This window comes from Panicum virgatum, chromosome 9K (assembly GCF_016808335.1).
Source record: "Panicum virgatum strain AP13 chromosome 9K, P.virgatum_v5, whole genome shotgun sequence".
Lineage (NCBI taxonomy): Eukaryota > Viridiplantae > Streptophyta > Magnoliopsida > Poales > Poaceae > Panicum > Panicum virgatum.
Genome location: NC_053144.1, coordinates 70,113,506 through 70,131,694, shown reverse-complemented (window position 1 = coordinate 70,131,694; position 18,189 = coordinate 70,113,506). Strand labels below are relative to the sequence as shown.

Here is an 18,189-nt window from a genome sequence, read left to right as displayed (position 1 = left end):
CTCTGACCGATCCTAAACTAAACTGGCCCAGTCAACTGGAAGGACACCACGAGGGGATTTATGCCTACGACCTGGATATTCTTAACAACCTTGGTATCCTTGTCCGCGCACTAAGACATTTTTAACAACGTGGCGGCTTGCCATTCGACCACTGCCGGAAAAAGCTTCGAAAGCTTAGGCTTTTTGTTGCATCATGTGCTCCCCAGCTAAGCCTTAACGAGACAAGCAACTCAAGCTCAAACGCGTCGTTCCAAGGTTTTTTTTTTCCCTCACCACCTACTCCCCTGTTTTTAAACCCTCGTGCTCCTAGCATTGCCATGGTCGTGATCGTAGCATTTCCAGCACGTTTCTCGTAGGAAAGGCTTGTGTTGGAATGTCCGGTGAGATGGAGCAGGAGCAGGACGCGCCATTGCCGCTGAGGCGCGTGCGCGCGGACACACGCCACCCGGTGTACCGCGGCATCCGGTACCGCGGGGGCAAGTGGGTGTCGGAGATCCGCGAGCCCGGCAAGTCCACGAGGATCTGGCTGGGCACGTACCCGGCCCCCGAGATGGCCGCCGCCGCGTACGACGCCGCCGCATGGGCGCTGCGGGGCGCCGAGGCCGCGCTCAACTTCCCCGGCGCGGCCGCGTCCCGCCCGGCGCCGGCGTCGTGCTCCTCCGACGACATCCGCGCGGCGGCCGCGGCGGCTGCCGCGATGGCCGGTCGTCGTCCTGGAGACGGAGAATGCGTCGCCAGCCATTCCTATCTGCCGCAGGCGGCGAGCACGTCCGGGTCGGAGGCCGCCAATAATAATGCGTCGGCGTGGGAGGGTGAGAGGCGCATTGTGGACGAGGACGACGTGTTCCAGATGCCGCGGCTGCTGGAGGGCATGGCCGAGGGGCTGATGATGAGCCCGCCGAGGCTGAGCCCCACGGCGGACGGAGCCGGGGCGCTGGAGGAGCCGGACGACCACGACGGCGGCATGAGCTTGTGGGATCACTCCTGAGCCATCCTGCCGGACACTCCTACTATAGTATATGGTGTGGTAGCGGCGGATCAGCTGGTACCCGTAGGCGAAGTTACAGCTAGCGTAGTGTTGATGCATGCTCCGGACAGTAGTGTGCCGCCAAATCGAAATCGATGAACACGAGTATCTGCAGCTCGAGTACTGTACTCCCGTCCCTGGGCTCTGTACACTTGCCGCTGGAGAAGCAGAGAGCAATAGGCCTCCCCGATGTACAATAAATTCTGCACTAGTGGTGCATACAGCTAGTAACTCTTATGTATTCTACTGCTACTAGTTAGTACTAGGCTGCAATATAATGAAGATGTGATCTCACTGCTCCTATAGCTGCTAGGGCACGCAAGGTTTGGTTTGGTGGCTCTGCATTGCACTGCACGCGGGACGACGGAGCTACTACAGCAGCAGATGCATGCTACTCTAGGCCGCGGCTCGTTATTGCTGGCAATGATGCATGGATCGGAGCTACTACGACTACTGCTTGACACGTTGTTGTTTTTGGTGTGGCGGCGTCGCGGGAAGCGGTGGCGTGGCGGGCGCGGCCCGGCCGGCGTCTCTGTGAGATTATGCGCGTGAGGTCAGGTCGGTTCGGGCCGGCGCGACGTGTCGGTGCGCCGCGCCGCCACGCACGCCGCGTTCGTTGCCCACCACTTTGGACGGCTGCACCGAATCGACGTGTTGGAGCCGCACCGTGTTTGACTGTTTGTAAATGCTAATAGATAAAGCAGCAGGCTGTGCACGTGTTGGGTTACTTTTGTTAGATGCTTGCTAGTCGATCGCAAGATAAATCAGATCATGATACTTCTTTTCAAAAAAAATCAGACACATGACATCCCATGATCGATGCAAAGGCCAAGGCCCCCCTCTATCTAGTCGAGGATAAATAAATTAATTAAAGCGCGCACCAAGGCTGTATATATGTAGCCGAGGTTGGGTCAGTAACATGCACCCTTCCTTTCCCTGGATGAGAGTGAGAGACTTTGGAATCGGAACACCTCCAGCAGCCGCGGGGCCAGCAGGTAAGGTTGGGCCGGCCTGCAGCAGGATTGCAAGCGGAGCAGGGGCGCCATGGCGCGTCGGCGCTCATGTCAGGCGGTGTGGTGGAGGGTTCTGCTGCTTGACATGTCCTCGCCAGTCGCAGGCGTTGCAGACGATCGACATCGAGGCTTGCCCGCGGCTTGCCAATTCAAAACTGGCTGCACATTTCAAATTTTGTACTCCTGGACTTCTAAATGCAGTCGACTGCTGGCACATCGGTCAGATATTAATTTCTTTTTTTGAAAATTTGTCAGACAGATATTACCACTGCAAGTTCCTGTAGATAAAATAAAATAATCCTGACGGCACGGGATCTAGCAGGTTTTCCAAATCCGGGGCGACGAGCCGAGACAAACAAGCAGGCAAGGGGCATCTAACGATTAATGACACAGCAGGCAAGGGACACGTGTGCGTCCGTACTCGTGCCAAGAAGAAGACCCTGCTCACCTGATGGGCGATGGCAATGTACGGGCGCGTCCCCGGAAACAGCGCCGAAGGTTCGCCTGCAGGTCAATGCCTCGATCGCCATGGCCGGCCATCTCCGGTGTCCCATGCTGCCATACTGCCATGCATGCACGCACAGCCGGCACAGGCGACGCCGCGACGGGACACGGCAGCGCTTGCAGCGCCAGCGCCACGGAGGAATTGTCAACCAGAATTTATCGCCACGGATCCTTCTTGTCTGCCACGGTTTTTTTTTTCGTCCTTTGTTTTGAGATCGGCAACGTTGACGCTTGACACGGCACTGAATTCGGGGGGTCCCAGCCGTGCACGGACGGACAGGCCGTGGGCCGTGGCACCGAAAAATCGTGTGTGGTTGGCCGGAACAATCATGCACGCATGCATCCATCCATCGGCTCTTTCACCTGTAGTATTACGACGGGAAACAGCCAAGACACTTGCGAGCGACGAAATAAGACGCCGACAGCAACGGTGGTGGTTTGGTTTGGTTTGGTTGTGCCGGTGCGAGCTTACGTTTTTGCGAAAGCCAGGTCCCAATTCCTCCCCGAACCACTCAAATTTTTCCCCTGTCTAGCTAATTAATAAGTCTTGATTATTCCACGAATAGGTGAACGAATTATATGTATGTATGCATGTCACGTCTCGGGCTTGTTTCATGCTTGTTGTTCACCTAATAAACACAGGATAAGCAATGCACTCAGCAGGTGAAGTGGCGAACTAACTACTGCTGCTGCTTCTGACTTTGCAGTAGTGTGTCTGGTTGGAAAATACCGGTACTACTACTGAATACTGAAGAACCGATCCTCTCAAAGGTTGAAGTAGGTAAACTAGTACTCCTGCTCATTGGGTCGTTACTTTTTTTTTTCGAGAACTTGCCTGGCCAAGCATTTCATTAAGAAGAAGTGAAAAAGGACATGCCAAAACAGAGTAGTAAGATCGTAAACCAGGAGCTAGCACATGCATGAAACACGGATTCAATGTGCAAGTTCAAACTAAAACATCATCGCTACTAGCAGTAGCAGGCACGCTAGCTCGATCGATCTCCCGTTCGGAGCATTCAGTAACTAAGACCACGGCCTGGTTGGCTCTGAGACTGAGTTGCTGCTCGCTCGCTGCATGCTGAAGCTGAGGTGCCCGGTTGCAGCACTTGGCAAGGAGTTTTTTTTATGAGCACTTGACATGGAGGGTTTTTTTTTTTTGAACTCCACTTGACATTGAGTTTTTTTTTTTTTTGAAAGGCACTTGACATTGAGTTGACAGAGAAGAAACGGCTGCTGCCTTGGCCCTTTGTTTGAAGGGATTAGGGAAACGCAAACGCTGGCTCAGCAGCTGCGCGCACCTACCTACTCAGTCTACTTAAACCGACCAAGGGGCGCGAGCCCACCGCGGCAGCGGCAGCAGCAGCAGCACCGGCCCGACCCCGGGGCAAGCAGGCACAGGCAGATCGCTCTCCCTCCCTACCCTATGGACTATGGTCCTCACCCCACATCGCCCACTCCACCTCCACTCCTCTCCCTCTCCCTCTCCCGTCCTCCGCCTCCATATCCATCCATCCATCCGTCGTCTCATTTAAACCCCCACGAACAGTCGAACACCAAGCAGCCAGCCTCACTGGCCTCTGCCGCGCCAGCGCAGCCCCACATGCTCCTTCTTCCTCTTCCTTACTGGCAGTGGCATCCATAGCGGCAGCGGCAGCATTCCGTCGATGGCGGCGGCGAGAGGGCCCCTCACGCTGCGGGACTTCCTGGAGCTCGGCTGCGACTCCAGCAGCGACGGCTTCCGCTCCTACCCGCGCTGCCTCCCCTGGAGCGACGACGCCCTGCAGGCGCCCGTGCGGCTCCTCGTCGAGGCCGACCTCCGGCGGAGCCCCTCGCGCTCGCCGTCCTCGCTCTTCTCCATCGCCAGGATCTCCAGCCTCTCCAGGACCTTCTCGCGCCGGATCAAGGAGGGTTTCAGCTGGAGGCGCCACGACGACGACGACGACGACCTCTTCTTGGACGACCGGGACTCGTGCGGCTTCCCCTCGCCGCTCGTCAGCAGCTGCTCCGCTTCGGACTTGGGGTCCGAGTATGCCGAGTCCGAGGTTGGTGAGAAGATGGCCATTGGTGACAAGATGGCGTGCCTGCCCGCGTTCGAGTGCGAGGAGAAGCCGTCGTCCTCCTCCTCCTCAACAAGCAGCTCGGCGGACCACCACGACTGCACGGACGGCGCCGCGGCAGACGGGAAGAAGAAGGTTAGTGCTCGCCTGCCCAACACCGCCCAGTTGCTCTTTCTCCTCCCTCCCTTGGGCTCGCCCACCCCTGGCGTTGTGTGTTTTTAATGCTAGCTGCTTCAACCATCGTGCGCCTTATTGGTTGGGCGAGCATAAATTCGAAGGAAACCAGCCGTCCGGTGATCCATCGCTGCCTGCATGCACAATGTGGGCCAATGCAAAATGCAATTACCACGAGCAGCTCGTTGGCTGTTCCTTTCCATCCAGGTCAACCCATCAAAGTGTTTCCTTCCCTTCCCTATCTTCCTGGTGGTGCTAATTCGGTGCTAGTAATACTAATTCACGCATCTGCGTCTCCACAAATTTCCTTCGTTTCTATGAGTGCTACATTGCTGCGAATTATGCTCTGCAAATTTAAAAATTGAGAAAGGTATTTTGAGACTGCAGATCGTGTACGTCTATCAGAAAAGAATCTCAACCCTCTTTGATGATTCTTCATGTGCACCTTTTTTTTTTGGGTCCTCTCTGAATCATCGATCTCCACTAGCTAATCACTGTATGTAAAACCAGCCGGCATTAGGAATAACTCTTTTGCATGTGGCGCGGAGTCGTGTAGAGAACTCACGAGCAAGCAGCAGAAGCAGCAGGAGGAGACGGTGATGGGACGGGCTTGCTTTGTGTTTGTCGGGGAAGCCCAAAATATTCCCACATCAACATGATGGAAAAGGGTCTTGTTTGATTACCAGTCACATCAAAATTACACAAAAAGACAAATATCTGCATATAGTATTAAATGAAATCTATTTGCAAAATTTTTTTAGGAATGTGTGTAATTTTTCACAACGAATCTAGTGGCGTGGTAATTAACCCATGATTTGCTACAGTGATACTACAGTAACCATCCTCTAATTATGCGGCCAAATGCCTCGTTAGATTGGTCTCGCGAATTTACCAGGGGTCATGCATGTGGTTTTGTAATTAGACTTATTTAATACTCTAAATTAGTGGTCAAAAATCCCAAAAAAAAATTTTGCGAAATTTTTTCCATCCCAAACCAAACAGACGGCAAGGATCTGGTATTTTCACCTGTCCTGGGCAGCACGCGGGCGCGTGCCTCGTCAACTCAGGTGATGAGCTAGCCATGGATTGACAGTCTGACAGGCGGTGTCAACCGCTTCGAACCCACGCCACTCCCTGGCATGCGGGCCCTCAATGGTAAAAATACCCTTGGGTGGCAAAGGCGATGTGCCTGTTTTTTACGGTCACGCCGCCGCAGTACTCGTAGATTGATTACCGCTAGCGGTACTAAAAATCCAGCTAAGCTTACTACTTGCTGATTTTGCCCCTGAGGAGCCGGTACAAGGCTGGTTTCAGAGACGCCAAGTTTATGAGGAGAATACTGGGTGGGAAGCACTCTGCTCTCATAGGACCATTTCGGCATTAGAGAGCAGCTGCTGTTGCCTGCTGGTGGTGTGGACCAAATACTACACTCGAGTCATGTCATTCAGTGGCGGGGTGGGAAGTGGAGCCCAACGGATATTAGCTACTCTATCTGTTCCCTCCTTCCACCGTCACGCTGCTCCAAAAGATGGTGTGTCGGCGTGTCGCGATGGAGAGCAGCTAGGCCTCCACCGCTCGCTTAATTACTCCTCCTCCTTGGGATACGCAGTCCGGCCAATCCAAACACAGGCTAGCTGCCTGCAGGAGTGCTAGTGTAGGATCCTGGCCTGAGGAGTACAACAACACTGTGTTTAGATGGAGGGAAAAAAGATGCGAAAAGTCACATCGGACACTGTAGCACATTGTAGCACTTTTCGTTTGTTTGTGGTAAATATTGTCCTATCATGACCTAACTAGGCTCAAAAGATTCGTCTCGCAACGTACATCAAAACTATGCAATTAGTTTTTTTATTTATCTACATTTAGTACTCCATGCATGAGTCATTTGTTATATTTAATGTTTCGATGTGATGGAGATGTGATGCAAAGTTTGGATTTTAGAGGGGTTTTGGGGCATCTAAACACAGCCTGTCTTTATGGTGCACTGTAGTTTGCTGAAGCTACCGGAAACATCTAGGTCATGTTTGGCTACCCATCACATCACAATTTCACAAAAAAACGAATGTCCACATGGAGTATTAAATGAAGTCTATTTGCAAAATTTTTTCAGGGATGAGTGTAATTTTTCGAGACGAATCTAATGACTCAAGTTCCGTCTTGATTAGCGACAGTGATGCTACAGTGACCGTGCTCAATTATTCACCAATCGTACGGTCAAAGACCTCATTAGTTAGAGTAAGTGCTACAGTACCATAGTTGTGGAGGTAATTTTATAATTAGACTTTATTTAATACCCCTAATTAGTGGTCAAAGCATCATTTCTCTCTCATGAAAACATTTTCACGCCTAAACCAAACATGGCCCTACTTCCATTAACTATCTTATAAAATAAAAGGCATTATTTACTGGCACTACCATGCCACATGATTGGATCGGATTAGACAAATACGGATGCCACTCACCAACTAGCACCCAGCTCGCTGCTGATCCTCTGGTTCTGGAGACGCCAATGCAATGCAAGCATTGTTCTCTAGTATCCAGCAGTCAATGCCACTAGTACGTGGATAGATCGGGATTAACAGCCAGCCAGCCTTACCCAGGACTAGCGGCTCGCAGCGAAAACGTACTAGTATCCCATCATCAGCTAGCGTTTGTGCCCATCTTGTCGTAGAAATAATATAATACACCCCAAAAAAGGACAAATAACCAGAACCTGTGGTCTCAAAGAAGAAAACCACATGATCTGTCATCTGACGATGGATCGATCACACTCACGCGTGCTCCCCCTTTTGGCACGGACCGTGGCACACATCTTGGACTTCTCTGTCGTCTGCACCTTCGCCTGCCATTGCTGTATACAAGTAACAGTAGTCCATGCATGCATGTACTTACCGCCAGCGCGCAGTGGTTAACGACGATTGTTAATTAATGATGGGTGGTCGAATAAATCTTTTTTTTTTTGCAAATAATGTATGTCGATGCATGCAGATGCAGGCGGGTGGCGATCCCATTCCCACGAGGAGCAAGTTGGGGATGGAGGAGGACAAGCAACAGCTGAGCCCCGTGTCCGTTCTGGATTTCCCCTTCGATGACGACGACGCCGACGAACGGAGCGACGCCGGCACGTGCTCGCCTTCCTTCCACCACCGCTGCCCCACAACACCGCCGCCGGATCTTCTTCTCCACAGTACGCTGTCTCTACTGCGCGCGGCTTCGATTACTCTCTTCCTGGTTTTTGCATTATTGTTTGGTTAGGTTGCTCTGTCCGTGTAACGACCGTTCGACTCAAATAGCTAGTAGGACAGACGACACTACTACGATGCCCATCGAATTAACGCTTGCTCGGTTGGTGTGCCAACACGATATGGGCCTAGCACCAGCTACCGGTCTTTCTCGCCGGCCGGCCGGCCGGGACGTGGAGCTAGCACTCCAATGCTGATCAACTCGTTCCGAGAATCTCCTCTGCAACTGCGCCGCACTGTTGAAGGGGGAAAAAGAACACTGTACTATACTCCCCCGTTTCCGTTTCCGTTTCCGTTTTCCCGTGCTGCCCGGTCGTCGACCTTAGTATTTTGACTCTTGTTTGTAGGTTGTATATATATGTAGCCTTCCCCTCCTTTCTCGATCTCTGCATTCGTATAGTCAATAATTGTCCTCTCGATCACGGCATCGTATAGTACTCCAGTATTACTAGAGTAGTACTAGTAGTAGTAGACGGCCAATCATGATGATGAGTGCCCGGCCGGCCGGATCAATGCCACGTGATCGATCACGACGATTGTCGCATCACGTACCATGTACCTAGGTCAACTTACTAGGTATAATTGTGATATAACTCTACTATGCATCATCGTCCCTGTTAAACAAATTCATCATCAGCAGCAGCAACAGTAAATCCGGGAGATTGCATTGAGGACAAATAAATAAGTTCGTTTCATTGATATGATTGATGACAAACACCTATCAATTAACTGCCGATTTAATTTCATGGTGGGTCTGCAGGGCCGACGAAGCAAGCGCACAAGATCCGGCGGTACTACGGCATTGCGCAGGCGGCAGTCGATCCCGTGGATCTCGAGGCACGCTTCACCACCACCACCTCCGAGTCCGGCGAATCCGTCGGCGCGAGCACGCACCTCCCAACCACCACCAGCTCCTCCTGCACGGACACGACCAGTAGTAGCGCGACGTCGACGACGACGACCGCGCCGCGCCACGGCGAGGAGCACCAAAGCGTCGAGCAGATGATATCACGGAACCAAGAAGAGCTTGACGAATACCGCCTGCTCGCGCAGCTGCTCGTCGAACTCGACGAGGACACGGCGGCGGCCGTAGACGACGTGTCCCAGGTGCTCTTGCTCGACTTCTTTTCGGAGGGAGTCGACCGGCTCCGTTCCTCATCAGGCGCCGGCTCGGTGGTCGGGGCGACGACGGTCAGCCGGCCGGTGGACGACGACGCCCGGGTGGCGGAGGCGCTGGTGGGGGCGGCCGCGGAGTGGCTGCGGGGCGCGGGGACGCAGTGGGGCATCAGGGACGTGATGCTCTCCGGGAAGGCGGCGCTGGAGGACATGGAGCGGGGCCGGCGGTGGATGTGCGCTGGCGAGGAGGAGCGGGAAGTCGGCGCGGCGGTGGAGGGGCTCGTCATGGACGGGTTGCTGGACGAGCTTGTCGCGGAGCTGGTGCCTTGGTGTCACGGTGACGGCCGGCCGTCGAAGGAGCCACTAGTAGACTACTAGGAATTTGCTCGTCGTGGATGGTGCGGTGTTAACGTCACGGGGTTTTGGCCGCCGGTGGGCGAAAACCCCGTGACGTTAACACGGCGAGGTCCGGCCGTGGACAGAAGAGCGCGCGTGTGTACATGTCCGCCGAGGAAGCTACTACTAGTTCAAACTTTTTTGGTTTTTGCTACCTCGTTGCTTAGTTAACGCTACCGCGACCGGAATAATATAATTATGAGTGGTGTCGCGGGGCTGAAAGATGTTATTGGCCTGCAAGGTCCATAAGGCCTTGTGGTGAGACTTGAGAGATGATAGATAGGCTTAGTTCTTTTTTGGGCTTCTTTGTCGGCCGTTCTCCTTTCTCCTTTTCTTTCTTTTTTTTTCTGTTGTTCCATCGGGCATCGGCCGTAGCAAAACCATCCATCTCCTCTGATCTGCCGAGAAAAAAAAGAAACAATGAGCGCTACTAGTGTCAGTTTTCCGGACCTGCCGAAAATAAATAAACATGTTGCTGAACAGACCTGCCGAAAAAAGAAATAAACATGTTGCTGAACAAGACAATCATCTCGCATTCATTTCTGATTGTGAATTCTGATTACTAGGCAGCAGTAGCAGAAGGTGCAGCCGGCCACACCTGCCCGTCCGCCGTCCGGACGCCGGAAAGCCCCCAACGAAACGATATCCCTTCTCCTCCATGACAGCCGGTCCCATCGAGATTACGGACCCACCTGTCAAGGAGCATCTTGTGGCTACCAGCGGAAACACAAGTATTGCCGGGTGCATGCGTTGCGCGCGCCGCGTGGTGCTGCTCTGCTGCGACAAATGGGGCAGCTCTAGAATTTGATGGCTGGCTGCTGGCCCAGAAGCCAGGAGGAGACCTTGGGCCTGTATCATGCAGCACGCGCCACGCCAGCCGCGCCCGACCACTTGGAAGCCCCGCCGTCGTATCGTATCCCCGAAACCCGATCGATCTGCTGCATATCTATATCTTGGCCGCTACTAGTAGCAGTCGCACTTCTGTTTTGGGAGCCAGGACCAGGACTCCTGATTCCTTCCTTGTTCCTCGCCCTCACACCGTAACTACTAGCCCGCGCACCCGGCCGGCCATTGACCGGATCCTTCCTTCATTCTCCTCTCCTTGGAGAGGGATACGGAGGCGCCATGACCGGAGCGGAGGAGCAGGGTAGGACGCTCTTCGGCGTCTCCCTCACGGACCGCCCCAGGTGGCAGCAGTTCTTCATCTGCGCCTCGGGCTTCTTCTTCGGCTACCTCGTCAATGGCGTCTGCGAGGTGCCCTCTCCAGTCTCCTCCTCCTCCTCTCAGTACGTATTGCGCCACGATTTCTGGGAGATTGCTGTAGAGGCGCGGAATTGTCATCAGCACGCGGAATTGTGTTATAGTACAATTGCATCATTTTCCTCCTTGTATTCGTCATCGTCGACTTTTATATAGCACCAGCACGCTTGCTTGCTCAAAATTCCTTGACACAGAATAAACTTCTGCTCCTGATTATTCTCCCATCTTTTGGTACCTGATTTTTTTTTTCTGCTCTTCTCCTGCTCCAGGAATACGTCTGTAAGAGTAATAGGATACGGACTTTAGAGTCCTAGTTCATATATTGTTCATGTACACGATGTCCTACATGGACTCTACTTTGTATCCTACCTGAGTCGGTCATCTACTGGCCTATATAATAAAGATCACCGGCGCCCTCATGGGTATGCCTTTCCATTGATTTCTACATGGTAACAGAGCCACCTTCTCCAACCAAATACATCTAGTTGCATATTGCAATTTTTTTTCAGCGACATCTATGGCTTCATCAAGTTCGACGTCAGCTTCTGTGATGTTCAGCATCCCTGTCTCGGAGAAGCTCAATCGCGCCAATTTTCTCATGTGGAGAGCGCAAGTTCTCCCTGCCGTTCGAGGCTCTTATGGGCATCCTCGACGGATCCGTCGTCCAACCAACGGCAACGATACGTGTTGCGAAACAAGGTGGTGGCGATGAAGAGGTCGATAATCCTGCATACAGGACATGGATCGTTCAAGATCAGCAGCTCCTCGCATATCTTCTATCCACCATGACCAAAGAGATCTTGGTGCAAGTGTCATCACATGAACACGCTGCTTCCTTATGGAAGTCAATCACGGAGATGTTCTCCTCATAGTCTTGGTCCAAGATTCTGCAGCTACGATCTCAGTTAGCTAGAGAGAAGAAGGGAGACTACTCTGCCGCTGAATATTTCAGCAAGATGACAGGCCTTGCAGATGAGATGGCGGCAGCTGGCAAGAAGATTGAAGATGATGATCTCATTGGTTATATTCTCAATGGATTGGACTCTGACTACAATCCTTTTGTGTCTTCGGTTTCAGTCAAAGACACTCTTTCTCTTGGTGATCTTTACTCTCAACTTCTATCCTATGAAGCTCGTCTCCGGCAACAGAGTCTTGATACTTTTCGGTCCTACTCCTCGGCAAACACTATATCGCGTGGCCAGAGCCGTGGTGCCCCTCGGGGTCGGGGTCGTGGTTCTTCATCTGGCCGTGGTGGTTCTTCTGGACGTGGCGGTTCAGGACCGTCTGTTTCTCGACAACAAGGATCCCCTAGTGCTGCTGATTCTGATGACTCCCCTATCTATCAATTGTGTGAGCGCACGGGACATGCTGTCCATGACTGTTGGTATAGGTTCAACAAGAAATATGTTGCCCCACGAGATGGAGGTCAGAAACCGATTAGGACTGCACCTCTGAAGTCTGCATCCACAGCTATAAACTCATATGGAGTCGATACAAATTGGTACTTCGACTCGGGGTCAACAGATCACATCACCAATTCTCTTGAGCAATTATCCACACGGGAGAGGTATAATGGTCAAGAGCAGATTCATGCAGCCAACGGCAAAGGTATGAGTATTAATCATATTGGCAATACTACTTTCCATACATCTAGTCATGATTTTTCTTTCAATAATGTTCTTCATGTTCCTGCTGCTACAAAAAACTTAATCTCAGTGCACCAATTCACCTCTGACAATGATGTTTTTCTTGAATTTCATCCTTCCTTCTTCTGTGTTAAGGATCTTGCTACGAAGAACCCCCTTCTACACGGTAAATGTCGCGACGGGCTCTATCCTCTTCAATGTGCTTCTGAAGTTCATCATGTCACCACTCCTTCATCTACACGTTGGCACTATCGTCTCGGCCATCCATCATCTCCTATTGTTAATCGAGTCCTTAGGAATCATAACTTGTCTTACACAAAGGATCATAGTGAATTAGTTTGTGGTGCTTGTTTACAAGCTAAGAGTCATCAATTACCTTACCCTAAGTCTGTTAGCGAGTCTTCTTTTCCTTTACAATTGATTTTCTCCGATGTGTGGGGGCCTGCACCTAAGTCCGATTGGTCATTATCAATACTATGTAAGTTTTATTGATGATTTCAGTAAATTTACATGGATTTTTCTTCTTAAGAATCGATCAGATGTTTATCAAGTGTTTCTTGACTTTCAAAAACTTGTTGAACGCCAGTTTAATAGAAAAATTATGACTATGCAAACCGACTGGGGAGGTGAATATCAAAAGCTTAATTCCTTTTTTAAACAAATTGGGATTATCCATCATGTTTCTTGTCCTCATGCTCATCAACAAAATGATTCCGCTGAACGCAAACATCGACATATTGTCGAAGTTGGTCTTTCTCTTCTAGCACATGCATCTATGCCTCTCAAATTTTGGGATGAAGCATTCTTGACAGCCACTTATCTCATTAACCGCACTCCTAGTCGTGTTCTTAATTTTGACATCCCCTTGACTCATCTCTTTCAAGAACAACCCAACTTCTCTTTTCTTCGTGTCTTTGGATGTGCCTGCTGGCCAAACCTTAGGCCCTACAACAAACACAAACTCCAATTCCGATCAAAGAAGTGTGTTTTTCTTGGTTATAACACTCTTCATAAAGGATACAAATGTTTAGACACGTCCTCTGGTCGTGTCTATATTTCTCGAGATGTAGTTTTTGATGAGAGTGTTTTCCCGTTTGCTGAACTTGCTCCAAATTCTGGTAAACGTATTGCTGACGAAATCCTTCTTTTACCCGATCATCTTACTAATCACGACAGGAGTATGGATTTTGGTGTTGCTAATGTGACTAATGCTCTTCTAGAGCATGTACAGCTATTGTCTGATGATGCAGGGTCAGCTTCACCCATTTCAACACGACGCATTGCGGTCTTTCCTTTTTTGGAAGCTGATGGCGTGTCTTCTAATCAACACGGGGTATCTAACACAGTTGTTACCCCGGTCAAGGAATCTCCTGTCGCCGATCCTGATGCAGCTCTCCCTGCGTCGTCGGAGCTTGCAGTCGAGGATGATTCGGCTGCAGCCTCTCCTGACGCGCTATCCCCGCCATCGCCAACTGCGCCTACTTCTTCTGCTGTTACACCGATGGATGCAACCCCGTCCAGGCCGCATGGATCTAGTGTGCCCTCTGGATCTTCTACACCAGGTGCCCCTACGTCTTTGGTTCGAGCTAGTCGGATTCCGCCTCCGCCGCCTGGACCTCCCCGGTCCATTCAGGGACCAATTCGTATTATGACTCGGTCTCAACATAATATTCGCAAGCCAAAAACATATACGGATGGGATTGTTCGCTATGGTTTGCTCAGTGAAATTTCAGAACCAAAGTCTGTTCGAGAAGCTCTTAAATCAGACGAGAGGAAGGCTGCCATGGACTCCGAATTTGAAGCTCTACAACGCAACAGAACATGGCATCTTGTACCGTCTTCATCAGCCAATAACGTTGTTGACTGTAAATGGGTTTTCAAGGTCAAGCATCGAGCTGATGGTACTGTGGATCGTTACAAGGCTCGTCTTGTTGCAAAGGGCTTTAAACAAAGGTACGGCTTGGATTATGAGGACACGTTTAGTCCTGTTGTTAAGGCAGCTACTATTCGTCTCGTACTTTCATTAGCTGTTTCAAATTCTTGGAGTATTCGCCAACTAGATGTTCATAACACGTTCTTGCATGGTGTTCTGGAGGAGGATGTTTATATGAAACAGCCGCCTAGTTATGAGGATAAAGATTATCCAAACTATATTTGCAAACTTGACAAGTCCCTTTATGGTCTCAAGCAAGCGCCACGAGCCTAGTACTCTCGGTTGAGCAACAAATTACAAGATCTTGGTTTCAAAGGTTCCAAAGCTAATACATCTTTATTTTTCCTTCGTCATGGCAATGATATCATCTATTTGTTGGTATATGTTGACGACATTATTGTGGTCAGCTCTTGTGATTCAGCTGTTGATTGTCTACTGCATCAGTTAAGAGATGATTTTGCCTTAAAAGATCTTGGTCCACTCCATTATTTTTTGGGAATTGAAGTGTCCGCTATTGATGGTGGTTTGTTGCTCTCACAATCCAAGTACGCTCGTGAATTATTGCTCAAACCAGGGTTACGAGATTGCAAGCCTATGGCTACTCCTCTTTCGGCTTCTGAGAAGCTTTCTATGTATAGTGGTGATCCTTTGGATGATCACATGTCTAAGAGATATCGGAGCATTGTTGGGGGTCTTCAGTATCTTACACTTACACGTCCTGACATTGCGTTTGCTGTCAACAAGGTTTGTCAGTATCTTCATTGTCCCACTTCAGAGCATTATAGTGCTGTCAAGAGAATACTACGGTACATCAGTGGTACCATCGATATTGGCTTAAAGATTGTTGCATCTAAATCTCAAGGAATTAGTGCTTTCTCAGCTGCTGACTGGGCAGGGTGCTCGGATGACCGCAAGTCCACGGGTGGCTTTGCTATTTTTCTTGGAGCCACTCTTATTTCTTGGCAAGCCAAGAAACAAGCTACCGTCTCTCGGTCAAGTACGGAGGCTGAGTATAAAGCTTTGGCCAATGCTACTGCTGAAGTTATTTGGGTTCAATCTTTGCTTGATGAACTTGGAGTTGTGCAGTCTCGTCCTCCTATCTTATGGTGTGATAATATAGGAGCTACTTATTTAACAGTCAATCCAGTCTTTCATGCTCGCACGAAGCACATTGAAGTGGATTATCATTTTGTTCGTGAATGTGTTGCTCAAAAGCTCCTGGATGTTCGCATTATTTCCACCAATGATCAAGTGGCGGATGGTTTTACAAAGGCTCAATCCTTGCGACAGCTTCAAGAGTTTCGACACAATCTTAACCTTGCAAGTGGCTAATTGTGTTGCACGGTTTAGATTGAGGGGGGGGGGGGGCTGTAAGAGTAATAGGATACGGACTTTAGAGTCCTAGTTCATATATTGTTCATGTACACGATGTCCTACATGGACTCTACTTTGTATCCTACCTGAGTCGGTCATCTACCGGCCTATATAATAAAGATCACCGGCGCTCTCATGGGTATGCCGTTCCATTGATTTCTACAACGTCTACAACAGGCTTCAGTTCAGGTGTGCTTCTCTGACTGCAGTGCCTGCCTAAAGGGTGTGTTTAGTTCGCGAAAAGTTCGCGAAAAAGTTGCTGCAGCACGTTTCGGTTTTATTTGGCAACTATTGTCCAACCATGGAGTAATTAGTCTCAAAAGATTCGTCTCGTCATTTACAACCAAACTGTGCAATTAGTTATATTTTTTAACTACATTTAATTAAATTTGCAGAGCATAATTCGAAGCAAATACCCATTCCAAGAGTATGTATCAGCCGTGATGCTTGTTGTCGGCCTCATACTCTTCACGCTCGCGGATGCGCAAACATCGCCTAATTTTAGCATGGTTGGCGTGGCCATGGTGTCTGGGGCGCTTGTCATGGATGCCTTCCTTGGCAATCTGCAAGAAGCAATCTTCAAGATGAATCCGGACACGACCCAGGTACACCGTCCGACTACATAATAATCCGATGTTGTTTTTGCTGTAATAGTTTGCAGTACTAACAGTGAAACATTATGTGCAATCAGATGGAGATGCTTTTCTGCTCCACTGTTGTTGGCCTTCCATTCCTAGCGCTGCCAATGGTGTTAACTGGGGAGCTCATGACGGCATGGACTTCATGTTCCCAGGTGAGTGAATGTTAGTAGCCAGCTCAATTTAGCCGTTACTCCAGCTAATTTCAGAATGTGCATAGCCCAGGCGACAGGAAAAGAATCAACTAGCTACTGCATGCACTTTTTTAGTATCTTCCAGAAAATCCATCTTTACAGCTATTTGTGGAGAATATATATTCCGAACTTCTGAACACTGAATAGTGAATCCCCTCATCCTCATTCTAGTGACCAGAACTGATTGCCAGGGAAAAGAATCAGATCCACTCAAAAAGTGTTGCTAGCTAACTTGTTCTTGGTTGTTGCTTCTGATCCCATTTTTTCTGAAGAAGATTAGATCGACAGAGCCGTGCTGACCTTGTGTTCCTTGAAACGCACGCATGCATTGCAGCACCTGTACGTGTACGCAGTGCTGGTGTTCGAGGCGATGGCTACGTTCGTCGGCCAGGTCTCCGTCCTCTCCCTCATCGTACTTTTCGGCGCCGCAACCACCGCCATGGTTAGTCAGCGAGCGTTTCGCCTCATCTCCACGCAACGTGCTCACAGCGACACAGCACACCTTCAAAACTGTGTCGATTTCTGCCTGCAGGTGACGCTGGCGAGGAAGGCGGTGACGCTGCTGCTGTCCTACCTGATCTTCACCAAGCCCCTGACGGAGCAGCACGTCACGGGGCTCCTCCTGATAACCATGGGCATCGTGCTCAAGCTCGTGCCGGAGAACAAAGAAGGCGGTCCGCGCCGGCAGGCGAAGAAGGTGGAGCGCTCTTATGGCGACGACAAGAAGCGGGTGATCAGAGAATTAGAGGAGGAAGAAACGGCCTTGGCATAGTACGAGTGTGCGATACTGACCCAAGCAAATTAAACAAGGCCGGCTCGATGAACAACAATGCCAAAAGAAAGCCAGCCAAGAATGATATAGTAGGATACAAAAAGGAGAACAGGAATCGATAGTCTCTTTCTCCGTCTCGCTTTTCTCGCGTATGTGCAAATACAGACTACTTCTTTTGCCCTTAAAAATCAGCTTATTTTGTACGGATAAGACTGAACAGACGCGATTTCTCGTATTGCGCATGTAAAACATCAACGCTGAGCTTGTTGTAGAATTGATGCAGTGGCTGGCATCTTCCATCTTCTTCTCTAGTTCTGAACTTGAATAGGGGAGACCATTCTATTCTATCATAAGAATGCTATTGTCCTACATACTATTACTAATTTACTATCAAGTGTTTCTCTCGATCGATCCAGATCCGTTGTATGGCAGTAGGAACAAAGAGATGCAGATTTCTATTGATATGGTTCCATTAAAATTTTAGTTTCTCAGCATTCGGTACTACGTAGCGTACTACACATGCGAGCCACTGCTCGCCCGACTTGTGAGCCTCGCTGCAGAACACCTTCTCTGCTTCGCCCATCGCCTGCTTGTGTCGCCCGGCAGTCGCAGTTGAGCACGCGCACCACGAACGCAAGGAATGGACCAGCCACGCGCGGAAACGCATGTGCTCGCTGTATAGCTCGGGGCTCCGGCCATGGGCATCACGAAGCTAGCCGTTCGGCAGAGGCTGCGTAGGAGCCCGGGCGGGAACGCGCGGCGTCTATGCCGGCGCTCTTCCTGTCGGCCGCGCGGCTTCTCGCCTCGCCATGGCGACGCGCGCTGGCAGCCCGCAAGCCAACA

The 18,189-nt window shown here is 50.4% G+C and overlaps 3 protein-coding genes and 1 pseudogene across 3 annotated transcripts; all 4 read left to right on the top strand.

Moving 5' to 3' along the window:
* The first annotated feature begins 385 nt into the window (after positions 1 to 385).
* Positions 386 to 988, top strand: LOC120648916 (ethylene-responsive transcription factor ERF027-like). The gene has a single exon (XM_039925545.1). It carries the CDS (start codon positions 386 to 388, stop codon positions 986 to 988), a length of 603 nt encoding a protein of 200 aa, XP_039781479.1.
* Positions 989 to 3,912: 2,924 nt separating this feature from the next.
* LOC120647550 lies at positions 3,913 to 9,832 on the top strand. The gene is made up of 3 exons (XM_039924375.1): positions 3,913 to 4,736; positions 7,764 to 7,962; positions 8,778 to 9,832. The coding sequence occupies exons 1-3, from the start codon at positions 4,209 to 4,211 to the stop codon at positions 9,509 to 9,511; spliced, it is 1,461 nt and encodes a 486-aa protein (XP_039780309.1). The 5' UTR covers positions 3,913 to 4,208; the 3' UTR covers positions 9,512 to 9,832.
* Positions 9,833 to 10,493: 661 nt separating this feature from the next.
* LOC120647547 (UDP-galactose/UDP-glucose transporter 4-like) lies at positions 10,494 to 17,651 on the top strand. Its single transcript, XM_039924373.1, has 5 exons — positions 10,494 to 10,783; positions 16,138 to 16,347; positions 16,434 to 16,535; positions 16,909 to 17,016; positions 17,107 to 17,651. The coding sequence occupies exons 1-5, from the start codon at positions 10,655 to 10,657 to the stop codon at positions 17,344 to 17,346; spliced, it is 789 nt and encodes a 262-aa protein (XP_039780307.1). The 5' UTR covers positions 10,494 to 10,654; the 3' UTR covers positions 17,347 to 17,651.
* On the top strand, positions 11,785 to 11,912 carry LOC120653066 (annotated as a pseudogene).
* Positions 17,652 to 18,189: the final 538 nt, after the last annotated feature.